Source organism: Thrips palmi, unplaced genomic scaffold, assembly GCF_012932325.1.
Source record: "Thrips palmi isolate BJ-2018 unplaced genomic scaffold, TpBJ-2018v1 HiC_scaffold_16, whole genome shotgun sequence".
Lineage (NCBI taxonomy): Eukaryota > Metazoa > Arthropoda > Insecta > Thysanoptera > Thripidae > Thrips > Thrips palmi.
The window spans coordinates 5,415,021-5,428,744 of NW_023144625.1; the positions used below are offsets into that span (position 1 = coordinate 5,415,021).

Sequence of the window (13,724 nt, forward strand, 5' to 3'; positions counted from 1 at the left end):
CATTTAAAAGTGCCTGTGTTAAAACTTACGCTCATATTGGTCCTGCTTTAGTCCAAGACCTAGTACTGACTTGACATTCCATCTGCTGTCCTTTAATTTTATTTCTAAGTGCTTCTGATAACATAAAACTTCTGGTAACATAAAAGGCTTCCCACTACCTAATTGTGACAGATTTTACCCCCTAATTCTTGAACCCTTAACAACTTCAAAATAATCCAACTGTCCCTCTGTTCAAGCAGAATTTTTAACACCATGCACGATTAACTGATCATATAATTGACTGTTTTTCAGGTCAAATAGATGGTATCTATGAATTTGATACGGATTCACTTTGTAATGCCATATTTCTCATTCTTACTACGAGCATTGCTGATGTGATTTGACTGTTAGATGATGGCATCACTCCACAGTGATGTCAATTTGCATTTTTTTAAGGGTTTATGTTTGATCAGGATGTATTTGAGTGTGTATTGCTGTAGTAATGAATAACTGCACGGCTATTTCTGCACAATATAGGTTGAAATGCTACATCCACGTCTCCTGGATGAGTGAAATCATGTGGAATCGTAAGCCCATCACACCCAGAATCATCACGTGTGTTTGGAGTGTAGGTTGCAAAAAATTGAAAAAGTAGTCTCAGACAATTATTTTATTCATTTTACTATGCCGATACTACAGATTAGATACTAGAGATTAAAAATAAATAAGAATGAAAATGACATTTCATTATTTGATGGGCCAGATAAACGTTACATAATGGAAACCATGACAAAATTTCGAACTGGAGAGACGTTTACATCGGCAAAAGAAAGCATGTGATATAGGTTGGACAGGACAGAGGCCTAATCCCAGTGCTGTATCAGTATTGCGGCACTTACAATAAGATTACATGGCGAGAAAAGAAGGTTGCGAACATAAGGGAATGACTTATTTAGATAATATTCTGGAACGAAAACCAAAGCCAGCAGGAGAGCGACCGCCAACACACAGCAAAACCTTACAGACAAAGAATACAAATATAATTATCGTAACAAGTTCAGGTAACATTTAGTTCCAAATGTAAATTCTATTTTCTTGGTGGTGTCAGCCATTCTTTTAAGAGCATAGACAGCCTAAGGCATCCACTGACAACGTAATAATATTCAACCAGGTTTGGAGACACAAGTTAAAATGGACAACGTAATGATATTCAACCATGTTAGGAGACACGAGTGAAAATGAACTGCAATGATTGTGATTCACTCAAGGTTCCCATACTTCCCATTAAAATGTGGGTAGGTTGGGGAAGAAAAGTACAGGGTAAGAAAAGTGCACCCCCCTCACTGCAAGAAAAGATCACGGTAAATCCTGTACTGATTACTCCAGAATTCACCGTACTTTTCTTAACAGGCAATACCGTCGTTTTTTTACAGGCAATACCGTACTTTTTTCTACAGATAACACCGTACTTTTTTTTACAGGGAATCCCGTACATTTAATACCCATCAAAAACTGCTATAAATTTTTTTAGACGGTCGACCGCCGTTTTACAAGATCCTGATGTACGTAACTGCTGAATTTGGACTCCTAGACCCCCCTTCCGACCACTCGTTGAAAAGGTCTTGACGAGATCTATCGAAAGGTGCAATAAAATTTTCCAGTCGGTCGACCCCCTTTTTTCAAGGTCCTGATGTGGACAATTCTTGGAAGCGGCCCTTGTTGGGATCAGATCTGGTCCTTCCTATGGCATGGACTGTACGGAAGAACGGTTACTACTGTTAAAAGACTACGGAATATTTTGTAAAACAAGTACGGTAAATACTGTAGACTGTACGATGGATACTGGTTTCTGAAGTACGGTAAAGTTTGGTAAAAAAATTATCCAGGATTTGCCGTCATTTTTTCTCAGAGTGCTTGTGGCCTACTGCGCCAGTCCATGACCTCCATTTAACAGTGTTATCACTCAGATTTTCATGTAAAGTTGAAATCACTGGTCGAGGGATGGCTAGAAGTCAAGATATCAGCTCCACAAGGGCTGTACTTTTCTTCCCCAACCTACCCCTACAGCCATTAGAAGGAATTAGTTAATAAAAGAAATGATTATGATTCACTAAAGGTTTTTACACATCAAATTTAAATATATACAGCCATTAACAGGAATTACTTTAAAAGAATTACAATCGAAAAAGAAGAAAAAAAAAGACTACCTCCAGAAAAGAAATTACTTGGGAGACGGAAGGGTTGCAAGAGCCTTACCAGAGGCGTTGAGAACGTGGGACAAACATCAGGATCGCGTCCATAAGAAGAAGGACTTGCCACAGATTGCGAAGAAACCTAGAAACAAGGTCACGTACAGGTTATAAGACGAGTGGCATTCATAACAACATTAAATAATTGTATGCCAGCATGGTTGGAAAACGCACATCCAGGGGTTATTCTTGAAGCGTTGATTCTCCATATTTTCGGCCGTAGAAGGTTGTGAGAAAGTAACAATATTTCGTGGAGAAATTAGCGTTGGACGTGACACCAGCAAAGGCAGCAGAGCGAGCACAGATGAAATACCGGAACCAGACCGGAACGAAAAACGTAAAGGGCTGCGACGGCACCTACGAAACCAAAGATTAGTGCCATAGACGAAAATGCCTGTGCCCTACATGCCTTGGTGACCGCCACACGGCAAAAAGTTTTGCCGTTCGCAGGTAGGGTAAGGTACCAAACATGGATCACTTTGTAAATAATCTTGTCTCTATCGAAATTAAGTATGGGTTGACTACTATTCTTTGAATCTAATGTTGTTTACCTTACTGGTCATATGGCTACCAAAAACGGTACCTTTGACTTGAATACTTTGGAAGTTGTGAGGACAAGAAAATATGGCTGCTTTTGCTAAGGTTAGGTTAGGGCGGTCCAATCATGGATCACCCCACCAGCGTATGGACACTTAGCAAGGTATGCATTCAGTGGTCCCAAAATATCAAAGTAGTCTGTCTAAGGTGCACGATGAAAAATTGTGAAGTGTCTGAGGTGAATACTTGCCCCAGGGGTGCAAAACTAAACCTTTTTGAACGTCATTTTTCCATCGACTTTCGGGGGCCTGTATGAGGTGTCCTTCTAAACGCAACCCTGCAGAGTAGAGAGAGGCAGTTGCAAACTTGTCAGCTTTACATCTAACAGTCAAATGGTCAGTCTAAGCAATGAAAGACAGAACTTTAGATTCTGATCACCTGGTCTTTAAATATAGACCCCCAAACAGAAATGATCCATGTTTGGTACCCCGATCCATGTTCGGCACTTTCACTGTTTCTGAATTTTCTTAGGAACTCCCTGGAAACTCTTCACTGTAGGCTATCTGAGAAAATGAGAAACCGTCTTAAACGAGCAGAAACCGAAAGGCGCCAGCCGCACTTTAGGCGGTGAAAGCGGCCTTGGAACAAGGGGGAAATCACTCCTGAAAATGGTCGACCGACTATTACATTTTGAATCATTACAGACAATTACACCTATTACGCAAATTACAGATATTACATCGACATTTCTGCTATTACAGTACCATTACAGTGCAATTACAGCAATTACATCAATTACAATCATTACGCCCATTACGCACCTATTACGCAATTGCACAGGAATTACCTATCAATTACAGCTATTACACTACTATTACAAGGCTATTACGCTGCTAGAACGGCCTTGGAAATAGGTTTCAGCCTCCAGAGGGACTATTTTGTTCCGTGGGCACAGGGTATGGCTAGGTAGTACAGCAGTGACACCTCAGCTGGTCGCTGTTGTTAGCTGTCTCGGGGGATCTTTTATCGCCCCCCCCCCCCCCCCCCCCCCCGATACCTTTAATACCGCTTGTAAAAGAACCAAACCGCCGCGGCCGGCCGGCGCTACCCCCGCCGCGCCCAGGTAGCCGCTGGAGGTAGCCGTCTGGGCGCGCGGGGTATCGCCGGGCCGGCTGGTCGGATTCTTTTGGAAGTGGTTGTACTATCTTTTTAACAGATACGGTTCTCAACAACCCGTCCTGATAAAATTCAGCCCTTGCATCAATCATTTTCCATGAAAAAAATTGGGAATTTGAATCTTGGCCGAAATATCATTAGACAAGAATGTCTTTTGGCCACAGGAACCTTTGTCTTTCCAATCAATTATTAGCTTGTTCATATTAAACCAGATTAGGGTTTAGACTACCCCTCCATACAGATTCAGCCCCTCACCTGCCCCCCAAGAGACACCCCCCCCCCACACACACACACCCTACATGCCACTCTCGGCTTGCTATCGGCTCGATCCGGACGTTGGGTATTACTTTTATTGCAGCCAAATGACTTTTTCGCTGACTTTTCGCGAATGTTTTAGTCATTTTCTGTATTTTTCTTCCCACATATTACACCTATTACACACCTATTACAGGCATTACAGGACCATTACAGGCATTACACCAATATTACACCCATTACATAGGTATTACACATTACAGGGCCATGGCCATTACAGGGCTATTACAGACCCTTCGACCGACCATTACACAAGTGATATCCCCCTTGCCTTGGAACCGAAGCAGATGATTAGTTTGTAAGTTCCCTAGAGGTTGTGTTGTCAAAATTGTTCACACTGGCACATTTACAAGGTTGGGATAGAACTTCATTGGCTGAGTGATAGCGAAGCCCGTTACTCGGGTACGGTTGGAAATTTTTTTCTGTCTGTCTGTCTGTCTGTCCGCACTACTCCTCCTGAACGGCTCGGCCGATCTCGGTGAGATTTTGCACACTTTTTGGACATGTCCTTGGCTCGGCACACGCGAAATTTCACTATCGTAGCTCAACTGGTTCAGTTTTTAAAGCCGAAAAACACCTAAAAACGGCGAAAAATCGAGTTTTCGGCAGGCAGATGCCTTCTGGGGCGTTCCATGGTAGATTTACACGAGTTTAATCGACCATCTCCGATTTTGCTCATATTTGGCTCAAATGTTGCCCTCATAGGGGGGAACATCCGTGCAAAATCTCACAGCTGTGGCCCCAGCAGTTTCCGAGATATAGCGGTTCAAAGTTTTTATTTAAGACTTTCCGAAACTTTTATATAAAAAGTGAAAAATTGGGTCCCATTTCCGTACCGTTCACTCTAGAAGGACGAAAATGGTATCATTTACGTAAAATCACGAGAGGAATCCGATTATGCCCCCGAAAAGATCGTAGCTCAACTCCTTCTATCCGAAATCGCAATTTTGAGCTTATTTTTCAGGTATTTTTGAGGTTTTGGGTGGGGGGTTTTCCCCAATCGAAAAATCGACTTATTCAGGGTGCAATCGGTAGGTCTCTGACTCTACTTTTAAGTTCAAATGACGAAAGTATGGGGTATGGCCCTCGTTTTCGCTCCACAGCCCGTTGAAAAATAAAAAATCGCCAATTTGACCCATTTTGAGCCAAAATGGCACATATTTGAGGCCATATTGCAGGAGATCGGCACCAGATACAGAGGTCTGCCAGGGCTCATTTGAAAGGAAATTTCATGCCCTTTCGATATGTGAAATAAAAATCATGGGTATTTGCCTTCTTTTCACGGTACACGCAGATATGTAAAAGTGTGCAAACCTCAAAAGCGACATAATTCACCAAAATTTGTTTTATGACGAAATGAAGGTCTTGTGTGTCTCTACCGCATTAAAAACGGTTTTGTAATTCATTTAGAGTGCAGGTACCTTCTGATACGCACTTCAGTGCGAGCATTTTGGTGCCAAGTCTATCGAATGAGGGATTTATTTTAATGGTGCAGCACCGGCCACCTCGTTGATGGAATAATTGTTTCAAGCATGGCAAGGGGACGTCAATTAACAAAGGAAACGCGTTCTAGTACCCTTGAAGACGGGAAATTTGATTTTCAATAACTAGTATGGAAGAGCACCGGCAACAACAAATACAACAAACGACGAACGCAAGCTATGTTTCTCATACCGAGTTAGGCCGGACACAAACGAGGTCCCTGCCATGATCCCTACATAAACACCTGAAAGGTAAGCATAAAACAACACTTTTCTCTTATAAGTTGCCAAAAAGTGCTACTTTGACCCCCCCCCCCAAAAAAAAAAAAAAAAAAATAAATAAAATAATAATCTTAATCCATGTAACGACGTCTATGTGGCTCAGTTTGAAAATTAACTCCAGGCGCTGGCCTGATTGGTCCATTGTGTCCCGTCGAAAGGTGGACCAAGCTGTCCCGAGTGACGTAAATGAATTGAAATGCCTCTTATATGCAAATAATACAATCTACATATTCGACCCAGTGCTAAATTTAAAGCCAAATAAACAGGCTTTAACATGAAATGGTTGGTTGGGCCAAGGACTGATGGAAGTGCTACTCCTCTACTAACTCAAGTGTGTACATAGTACACTCCACCTGCAGTCGACATGCATGCACACTCTAACCCGGAGCATACCTGGCATGTACACTACAGGTCGGAGTAAACTTGGCAAGTACACGCCAACCCGGAGTGTACATGCCAGGTATGCTCCAGGTTGGAGTGTACATGCATGCTGACTCCAGGTGGAGTGTACTATGTACACACTTGAGTTTGTTGAGTAAACGAGATGGAACATTTTACATTGACCTGGTTTTCTCAAAATCAAACTACGCTCCCTTGCCATAAGTCTGCCTGGCGTTGAATGTCTTCCGACACTTCTGAAAATAAATCTGGAGGTTCAGACCTTCTTCTAACACCCGCATGAAGTCGCTGGGTCCAAAACTGCGTTCTTTGTTAATGGACGTCCCCTTGCCATGCTTGAAACAATTATTCCATCAACGAGGTGGCCGGTGCTGCACCATTAAAATAAATCCCTCATTCGATAGACTTGGCACCAAAATGCTCGCACTGAGGTGCGTATCTGAAGGTACCTGCACTCTAAATGAATTACAAAACCGTTTTTAGTGCGGTAGAGGCACACAAGACCTTCATTTCAGTCATAAAACAAGTTTTGGTGAATTATGTCGCTTTTGAGGTTTGCACACTTTTACATATCTGCGTGTACCGTGAAAAGAAGGCAAATACCCATGATTTTTATTTCACATATCGAAAGGGCATGACATTTCCTTTAAATGAGCCCTGGGAGCCCCTGTATCTGGTGCCGATCTCCTGCAATATGGGCCCCAAAAAATGTGCCATTTTGGCTCAAAATGGGTCAAAAAGGGCGATTTTTTTTTTTTTTCAACGGGCTTTTGGAGCGAAAACGAGGGCCCTACCCCATACTTTCGTCATTTGAACTTTAAAAATAGAGTCAAAAGACCTACCGATTGCACCCTGAATAAGTCGATTTTTCGATTGGGAACACCCCTCACCAAAGCCTCAAAAGTACCTGAAAAATAAGCTCGAAATTGCGATTTCGGATAGAAGGAGTTGAGCTACGATCTTTTCGGGGGCATAATCGGATTCCTCTCGTGATTTTACGTTTAAAAGATACCATTTTCGTCCTTTTAGAGTGAACGGTACGGAAAAAAGGGACCCTTTTTTACTTTTTATATAAAATTTTGGAAAGTCTTAAATAAAAAAATTGAACCGCTATATCTCGGAAACTACTGGGGCCACGGCTGTGAGATTTTGCACGGATGTTCCCCCCTATGAGGGCAACATTTGAGCCAAATATGAGCAAAATCGGAGATGGTCGATTAAGCTCGTGTAAATCTACCATGGAACGCCCCTTCTGTTTTGAAGAAAGGGAGGTGTGGGGGGCGGATAAGCCATTGCCTGCCGAAGGTAGGCTAGCGCCGCAGGCCAAGGTAGGTACGCCAGGCGCCACTGTGGCAAAAAGGTACGGAAAATTCTGTCAATTTTTTTGCCAGGATTCTTCGTAGGCCTTTTATCAATATTCTCCGTAGGCTCTTACAGTATTCTCCATAGGCCCGTACAGTATTTTCTGTAAGTCCGCACAGTTTACTCTGTAGGACCTGGAAGACTGTGTAGTCCTACGGAGATCACTGTAAGGTCCTACGGAAAATACTGTAAGAGCCTACGGAGAATATTGATGAGGGGGCTACGGAGAACTACCACAAGCTGTTTACAGAATTTTCCGTAGCTGTTTGCCACAGTGGCGGATTGGAGGAACAGGCAGCGAGACATCGCGAAGCCTGTTACGACAAGACGCGGTCTGGCGTAAACCTACCTTGTAAATCATAGAATTACTTAAGAATATTTAGGACCAATTCAGCACGAATAGAAAATTCAAGTCGTCGCTGATTGAAGAACAAGAGGAATAACAAACCTGGAAAGGAGGGGGGCGAAGGATGTCAGAAGTGCGCAACGAAATATACAGGGTGAGTTTTCTCACTGTGTCAATAATTTGCAGGCAGTTTAGGCATCTCTAGGGGACCATTTTTCACCAATGAACTAGTGGGCGCAAACGTCTAGATACGGAGATAATTGGTGTTTTGAATTTGGATTTTGCGCCTACAAGGTAGGCACCCGGTGCCACTGAGGGTGGCAGGACCTGTCGAGGGGGTGTCGCGGGACTAGCAGTACTCGCGGGAGTGCCACTTAGCTCGCGGAAGTATCCGTGGAATCCCGCCACCCTCGCAAAGACAGGCGTGAGATCCACTGTAACGGGGGCCACCATGGCAGCCCCTTGAGACCCGCGGCAACCCCCCCAAAAGACATTTGCAAGGTCCGCCGCACCCCTTCGAGACTCGAAGCACCCCTCCTAGACCCGCGACACCCCCACGTGAGGTCCTGCGCCCATCAGTGGCAGCGGGTGCCTACCTCGCAGGCGCGAAGGCCAATTACAAAACACCAATTATCTCCGTACCTAGACGTTTGCGCCCACTAGTTCAATGGTAGAAAATGATCCCCTTGGGGTGCCCAAACTACCTACAAATTATTGACACATTGAGAAAACTCACCCTGTATGAACGGTCCCTAGCGAACCCGGTTGAAGGGAGAAATGTTGACAAATGTTTTCCCCTAGAGACCCCTACATTAAGCGTTTAGGATTCAATAGAATCAACGTTTTAGGCGCAAAATTTCGACCCTTTAGGATAGAATTCAGGCGCCTTAAAAGTAGGTTGATGCGTGGATTAAGCGGGTTAAATTGTGGTTTTATAGAAAAATATGCGAAGGAAGAAAATACGAGCGAAATGACAAGTGCTGGAATTTGCTCATAATAAGTACTATTAAATGAAATTATCAAATTACAAGGTAGGTGTACGCCAGTGTCTTGTCGTGACAGGCTTCGCGATGCTGCGCCAGTTTCGAAAATCCACGCCTGGCGTATACACTTACCGTGGCCTGCGGCGTTAGCCTGCCTTCGGCACACTGTAAAAAATTCCCTACTTTTGTACGGAAATGGTACAGAAAAATATCGTACGGAGGTACGGAGAAAAGTACGGAACGTTCCGTACTTGCTCCATATGAACCCATGTAAATGGGTACGGAGAAAAGGTACGGAACGTTCCGTAGTTGGCAAAGTACGGACGGTCCAGGCAAATTATTGACCAGACATGTTCCGTACTTTTTTCTCACAGTGCAGGCTGCTTTGCTAGACAATAACTTAGAGTCGGGGGTCAGAATAGGTTCTTTTTTTCGTCATCAGCACCCTCAAAAACATAGGGGGGGATAGAGAACTTGACAAAAAGTTGGAAGTACCTAAAGAGTTGTATTTTTACTACAGTTTTTTAAGACTTTATTGGTGGTTCCAACCGCAGGAATTATGACAGAAAGCTGAATTTTGGTGTGTGGCGAGGCAAGGACATATCTACTGACCCTGCAAAATCTCAGCCCAATCGGCCGAGCCGTTCAGGAGTAGCAGTGCGGACAGACAGACAGACACACACACACACACAGGAAAAACTTTCCAGCCCAACACGAGTAACAGGTTTCGCTGTCGCTCAGCCAATAATCTACACACAAAACTAGAATTCAGTCAAGTAAAATGCTAGTTTCATTTAGAGAGAAGTGGAAGAGCGGTCGAGAGTTTTTACGGAATATTTCGTGCGTAACAGGGCCGTTTAAGCGGGAAAACGCGATTTTGTGCGCACAATAAGCAAGTAGGGTCAGTTGGGGTAATTATGGGACACGGGGTAAAAATGGGACAGCTAATTCTTAGTCAAGATTTGACATTCTTGAACGCATGACATGAAAAATGTGATGTTTTTATAGACACCATAACGTTTTCTACGGCATAAGTTCCAAAATCTCGATTCTTGACTAAGAATCAGCTGTCCCATTTCTAGCCCGTGTCCCATAATTACCCCAACTGACCCTATGCGTTTTTGTTCCCAAATTATGCGTCATCAAGCGGTCTTGTTGGGTGTGGTAGACCTACTTGCGAGATGTTAAACTGTCAACCTTATGACTTTTCCTCGTACTTAAAAAATATGCGATTAAGCACGCGCATAATTCAGTCTACCTTTGACAAAAGAAGTATTCCAAGAAGACATTGCATTTAAACGGAAAAAAAGGAAATCTATTGCTCCGTGAGCCGTCGTCTTGTGAAGCAAAACCTTCGCAGGGCGACGCATAATACCGTACACATACTGTGAGTTACCGTCTTTAGCTCGCTTCGCTCACTGGATTTTGAACATTTTAAAAGAAATTTCAATAGGATTGGGTCCTTGTCCTTGACGGTTCCCTTGTCCTTGACGGTAGGCAACCCAGCAAGTATCATAAATTTTCGCCCGCCCCCCTTCCCACGCCAGAGAGTACTTCCGGCGGTTAAAATCAGCTTCAGCGCATGCGCAGACGTTCCCCAATCACATGCAGGTGAACGAGCTGTTTCTGGGGGACATACATTGGTCTTTTTACTTCCGTTGGAAAAATCATTGGGGTACCCTACTATCGTAACACAGCAATAGAATACTCCAATAAATCTCGAAACGGAAGAAGAAAAGTAAGCCCGAAATACACTGCGCATGCGCTCCGGATGTTGGGGGAACGTCTGCGCAAGCGCAGAGACAGTTTTTAGGGCTAAATTTTCTTCATCTTCCGTTTCAAGATTCATTGGAGTACCCAATACTTCTTTCAGTGCCTTACATACTGTGAAATACTAAAAGGAAGGCATTCGATCCCTCGAAAAACAGATACACCGGAAGTGGGGTTGCGTCGGCCAATCAGAAGCCTCCATTCATCTTGGGTAGGCGCTACCACTGATGAAAAGAGGCTCCTGATTGGCCGACGCGACCCTACTTCCGGTGCATCTATTTTTTTCGAGGGATCGAAGTGGGTCTAGCGCAATAGTCTATTACGACGCAAAATACGAAGCTTTGCTTCACAAAACGTTTCTATGAGGCACTTCTAGCAGGGTCTGAAATGAAGAACAAGAACATAGACCGGAAATGGTAAAAGAAATCGGCCTATTTTCGGGGGTTTTGTCATTTTTTGATTGAGAATAAACATTCGTCACCAAGAAATAAGCGTTAGTTAGCAACTGTTTCCGGCTTATGTTCTTCTCTCCAGGCCCTGCTAGAAGTGTCCATTCTACAAATGCCTTAATTTTCTTCGTAGTTACGAAGCAAATGCTTCGTGGGCTTATAGACTAGTTGAGGAGTAGACTCTTCGTATATGTATTGACTCACTTCAAGTTCAGAATCGACGAGAAATCCGTAGGGTCAGGGTGGGCAAAAACTGGGCAGGGGAAGAACTGAACACCCCATATGTCACTTCAAATACCGAATGCACAGGCATAACAGCCATCAAGAGTTGTTCCGTGGCATCAGCGGTTCATGACATGATAGTTGTTGGGCCGGCGCATACGGCATTTGAAGTAAACTGTGGGGTGTTCAGTTCTCCCCGCGCACTGACCCTCGTATTGGAGGCTGAGCGGAAGCACCCACAACAGTCTGCTTCGTTACGACAAAGAAAATCAAAGCTTTGAACAATAACTTCGTACACAGCAGATATGCTTCGTAACACACTGCGAAACGATACATCGTACTCTGTCCTAGGTGGCCTACCGTTAAACCGTAGCGCAGGATCACGTGGATGAGCCGGTGTACGAGTGGAAGAACGCCAGGACGCGACTGCCGTGCCGAGGATGAAGAAGCGCACGCTCCACACAAGCTGGTGTCTGACACTGCACTGACTGTGCGAGCGAGCCGCACGCACGGGGAGAGTGGCGGCAGGTCGCGTGGACAGGGGAGAGGGCGCTGCGTCGGCGGCGGGAACGAGAGTGAAATGCTGCGTCAGCGAGTCATCGTGAGCCGAGCCATCCCCGCGTCCAAGGACAAGCGCGGCGGCGGCCGGGCACGGCGAACCAGAAGACCGGCGAAGGCTGTCAAAATGTTGGACGGAAAGGGAAGTCGAACCGAACTTGTGACCTCACCAATAGATTGCTCTTCTTAGGAGGAATCCACTGAAGGGGTCACGCGTCTGGTTCAAGGCCTGTCCTGTTTATGAGACTCTGGAGCAACATCACACGTCCGAGATTTTGACAGCCTCCGACGATGTCATCCGGCCCACTGTGCGGCCGGGCGGCAACGCGCGCTACGCTCTCAGCGTAACGCGATCACCGACAACGCCCGACGTCGCCGCCACTGGACTCCTGCGCCCCGAGCTTCCGGACAAGGATGCCGCCGGCTTGCGAGTGAGTCACTTCTTTTCTTCTGCTTTGGCAAGGGACTAATTTCGAGTTGCGTTGCGCTGCATATTTACGGGTCGGGGTGTGTGAGGCGACGGGGTTCGATTTTCGTCCTAATGCACTTTGTTAATAGAGTACTCCAAAGAAGCTCTGGCCCGGAAGAAGAACAAAAACGGAAGTAAGAAATTGAAGTTTCTATGAGAAATATACGCTGCGGACCCTCATGCGCGGCGTATATTTCTCATAGAAACTGCAATTTCTTACTTCCGTTTTTGTTCTTCTTCTTCCGGGTCAGGGCTTCTTTGGAGTACTCTATTCGGAGAAATAGTTCGCGAATCACGAGATATTTTTGTTGTAAGTTTGCGTACGCTCAAAATACTTGAAAGCTTCATTACTTCGGAAGGGTCTCAGAGTGTGAGTGAGTGGGTTCGGAAGGGGTCTACAGACCTGCGTAACGCCGTGTAACAGTGCGGGGGGGGGTCGTCAAGTGCCTCAAACTGCGCAACGGACAAGACCCTTTCAGTCACTACCGACTTAAGGTCAAAAGTAATCAACAAGCAGGAACCAGCAGCACGTCACTAAGTGCTCTGAATCTCGTCGAGGCCTGCGCTTTTGAGGGGCCATCAGTTAAGTGCGTTACGCCGTTCCGCCCCGATGGGGAAGGGGGGTTTCTGCTCTGCGTAACGTCACGCAAAATGTTTCTTATAAGAGAGCACATTTTAGACAATCAACTGGTTGCAGGGTATTTCCGCGACTCTTGGAACGGAAGGATGATGAACACGAGCAAGTGCATATCTTCCGTCCTCTCGCCTAAGGATGGGCTTCAAGCAACGGGCTACTCACCCTCCTTAACCGTGCACGGAGCACTATTTTTATCGGAATTATTGAAGTATAATAGGAATAACTGGAGTACAATTCGTATTATCGGTGCGATAATACGTCTTAAACCCGGGGTAACTAAACCAAGGCCACGGGAGTCTTACCGGAAGCAGGCAACTCCCAAGTGTGTTAACTGCGTTCACCCACGCCCACGCTTCGAGTAGCTGCCGGGCCGTTAGGCAACCCTCAAAAGCACCGGGGTGAATTTGAACTCGTGCTGACGTTTTCAGACCTCACCTTCACTTGAACGTTCATCACCGGCACTCAAAGCAGAGCGTCTGATCTTCAGAAAGTTTGAAGACGACGCTGTTT

At 45.1% G+C, this 13,724-nt stretch overlaps 2 protein-coding genes across 4 annotated transcripts in view; one reads left to right on the forward strand and one right to left on the reverse strand.

Annotated features, from left to right (window-relative positions):
- The window catches only part of LOC117642927 (zinc finger protein 436-like), a 9,314-nt gene extending 8,931 nt beyond the window's left edge, over positions 1 to 383 (forward strand). The window contains exon 4 of the mRNA XM_034381564.1: positions 292 to 383. Coding sequence (XP_034237455.1) covers positions 292 to 383 — 92 coding nt within the window. The remainder of the gene's footprint in view (positions 1 to 291) is intronic.
- Positions 1 to 13,724, reverse strand: part of LOC117643160 — a 59,162-nt gene extending 45,438 nt beyond the window's left edge. The window contains exons 1-2 of one of the 3 annotated variants that reach the window (XM_034381874.1): positions 12,279 to 12,431; positions 11,911 to 12,227 (exon numbers count right to left, since the gene is read on the reverse strand). The gene's annotated coding sequence lies outside the window, so the exon portion shown is untranslated. Of the gene's footprint in view, positions 1 to 11,910; positions 12,228 to 12,278; positions 12,432 to 12,980; positions 13,000 to 13,649 lie in introns of those variants that run through there. The other 2 variants (XM_034381875.1, XM_034381876.1) reach the window with 2 other exon arrangements.